This window comes from Penaeus monodon, chromosome 17, assembly GCF_015228065.2.
Source record: "Penaeus monodon isolate SGIC_2016 chromosome 17, NSTDA_Pmon_1, whole genome shotgun sequence".
Classification (NCBI taxonomy): domain Eukaryota; kingdom Metazoa; phylum Arthropoda; class Malacostraca; order Decapoda; family Penaeidae; genus Penaeus; species Penaeus monodon.
The window spans coordinates 4289497-4291996 of record NC_051402.1 but is presented as its reverse complement, the minus strand read 5'-3'; the positions used below and the strand labels follow the sequence as shown (position 1 = coordinate 4291996).

At 40.6% G+C, this 2500-nt stretch overlaps 1 protein-coding gene across 1 annotated transcript in view; it reads left to right on the top strand.

Annotated features, from left to right (window-relative positions):
• Nucleotides 1–64: 64 nt before the first annotated feature.
• Nucleotides 65–2500, top strand: part of LOC119583202 (serine/threonine-protein kinase shk2-like) — a 3452-nt gene continuing 1016 nt past the window's right edge. Inside the window, exon 1 of the mRNA XM_037931679.1 lies at nt 65–190. Coding sequence (XP_037787607.1) covers nt 65–190 — 126 coding nt within the window. The remainder of the gene's footprint in view (nt 191–2500) is intronic.

Sequence of the window (2500 nt, the reverse complement as noted above, 5' to 3'; positions counted from 1 at the left end):
CCCCACCACCCCTCGAAAATATTTATATGAGCGACACTGTTCTGAAATATGTATTTACTAGACCATGAGACACCAAATCTTCGAAAATTTACCCTCACATGCCAGAACCTACATTCTTACGCATGCAAGCCACGGGGCTGCGACAGTCCTCAGCAGAAACTTGAATTATGTTACTCCAAAGGAAGAAAACGTATCCGCAAACTGGAATAATGATACTGTACAAAGACCTCAACAGACACTCGGGAACAGACACAGGTCATGCGGACGCACGGCGAAGACATAAACAGACAGACACAAAGAGAGGTGAATAACACGCCTTTCACCCCCTCCTCCTCTACCCCCCCCCCCCATCTCCCTTCCCTCTCATGCCTCATTCTTTGCCCCGAATGTGCGTCAATCATTGTTGCCAGATCGGGCACTTCCGGAGCTAAGGAGGACGAGGAGGAATATGATGATAACTGACATCGATGATGATGATGATGATGATGATGATGATGATGATGATGATGATGATGATGATGATGATGATGATGATGATGATGATGATGATGATGATGATGATGATGATGATGATGATGATGATAAAGGTGGCGAGGAGGAGGACAAAGAACAGGAGGCAGAAAAAGATACCAACCGTAGCCATTGCCGTAGAAGCAAGAGAATTAAGCAAAGCGAAAGACCAGGCTGTGGGATGTATGGGCGGGAGAGAACAGGCGGCGAGGCTGCGAAACGGGATTACGATGCACAGGAAATGCAGCAGAGCGAGAGACCGAAAGACAATAAAAAGGAAACGTGGAAGAAGGAAGAAAACGGAGAGGAGACGGGGTCAAGAGAGACCGACGAACACGGTCCAAATGACGAAAACAAGACAGAAGCGAAGGTGAGAGAAAGAGCAAGAGCGAAGAAGGAAAAAGAGGGAAACTAAAGCGAGAAGAGACAAGAGCCAAGAGCCTGGCAACCTCCTTCGCCACAACCTCGTAAACCCCTTTTTTCTTGCTTCAACTTCGACCTCGCCTTCAGTCACCTCTTCAACCCTGCGCTCTCTTCCTCCTCTCCTCCTCTCTTCTTCTTGTTCTCTTCGTGGTTTCCTCCTTTTTTCATCGTTATCTTCTTATATCACCATATTCGCATCGGGTATAAATCTTTTCCAAATAATAAACTACTTTCTCCTTATTCTCTCCTTATTCTTATTTTCCATTCACAATCTCCGTCTTTTTAACCATTCATTTTCCGTTCTTATTTTCGCCAAACTGAATCTGTTCAAAACATGCGATGTGGCCGTGTATCGTAAGTACCATTTTCCCTTCCTTTACTAACATACATTCGTCTTCATAACCGCAAACATTCAAAAGAGCCCAGAAATCACAGAATTAACTCGCAACTGTTTTCAGTTCAACGCAATATATCCATCAATCACCATGTGCGTGTTGAGCAAATTTTCAACAAGCCTTTCTCTCTTCCTGTCTGTTTGCATCTGTGTCCAAATCTACCTGTGTGTCTCTTATTTCCTTTCTCTCTCCCGCCTCCTTCTCTCCTTTCAATTTTCTATTTTCTCTCCTATTTCTCTCTCTTCCTATTCATCTTTTTTTTCTCTCTCGCTCTCTCTCTTTTTCTTTTTCTTTTTTGCTCTCTTTCTCTCCCCCCTCTCTCTCTTTCTCTTTCTATCTCACTTGCTTTCCTTCTTTCTTTCTTTATTTATTTATTTATTTATTTTTCTACTTTCTCTTTTTCTTTCCTTTTTTTCCTTTCTCTCTATCTTTTTCGCGTATTCTCTTTCTTTTCTCTCTATTTCTTTTTTCCTCTATCTTTCTCTCACTCTTTCTCTATCTTTTACTCACAATCTCTTTGTTTATTTATTTACCAATTTATCTATTATTTATTTCAGTATCTAATTATTTCCCTCGCTCCCATAAATAACTGCTTCAAAGGAGCCAAAACATTGTCTTCAGTGTGCAAGTTTTGTTAATAGAATGAATCGTGTACTTTTTGAGACAGGGATTCGAATGAGATCTATCTAAATTGTGATTGTGGATTTGCCATGGTCTATAAAGTAATGTAAAAAAAATAATAACAATGGATCAGTATCAAACGCAACAGAAAATTTATATATTTTGAAATGAAAATTCGTATCAAGAGAAAAGTACAAACACAAACCACAATCCTGTTCGAACCAAAATGGAGAGACAGACAAAAAAAAAAACAGATCATAAAAAGAAAAACAATTACAAGCTAACAATTACGAATGTCCCACAGAACGTAAATAACATGAAGAAAACCACTCAAACCCACACGACACTGTTTATTACAAAGAGCCTACAGGAATGCAAAGAGCTGCTTTCCTTCAACGGCGCCTGAAGAGAAAGAGAAACGAGACGAAGCGATCACCGTCAAAGAAAGTTTCCCGGTGACAACAACGATAATACCTATAATAAAATAAGCAAATAAAGCCGCGTCGCCACTCGCAGAATGTCACTCCATCGATTGTGAAAGTGTCATGCCA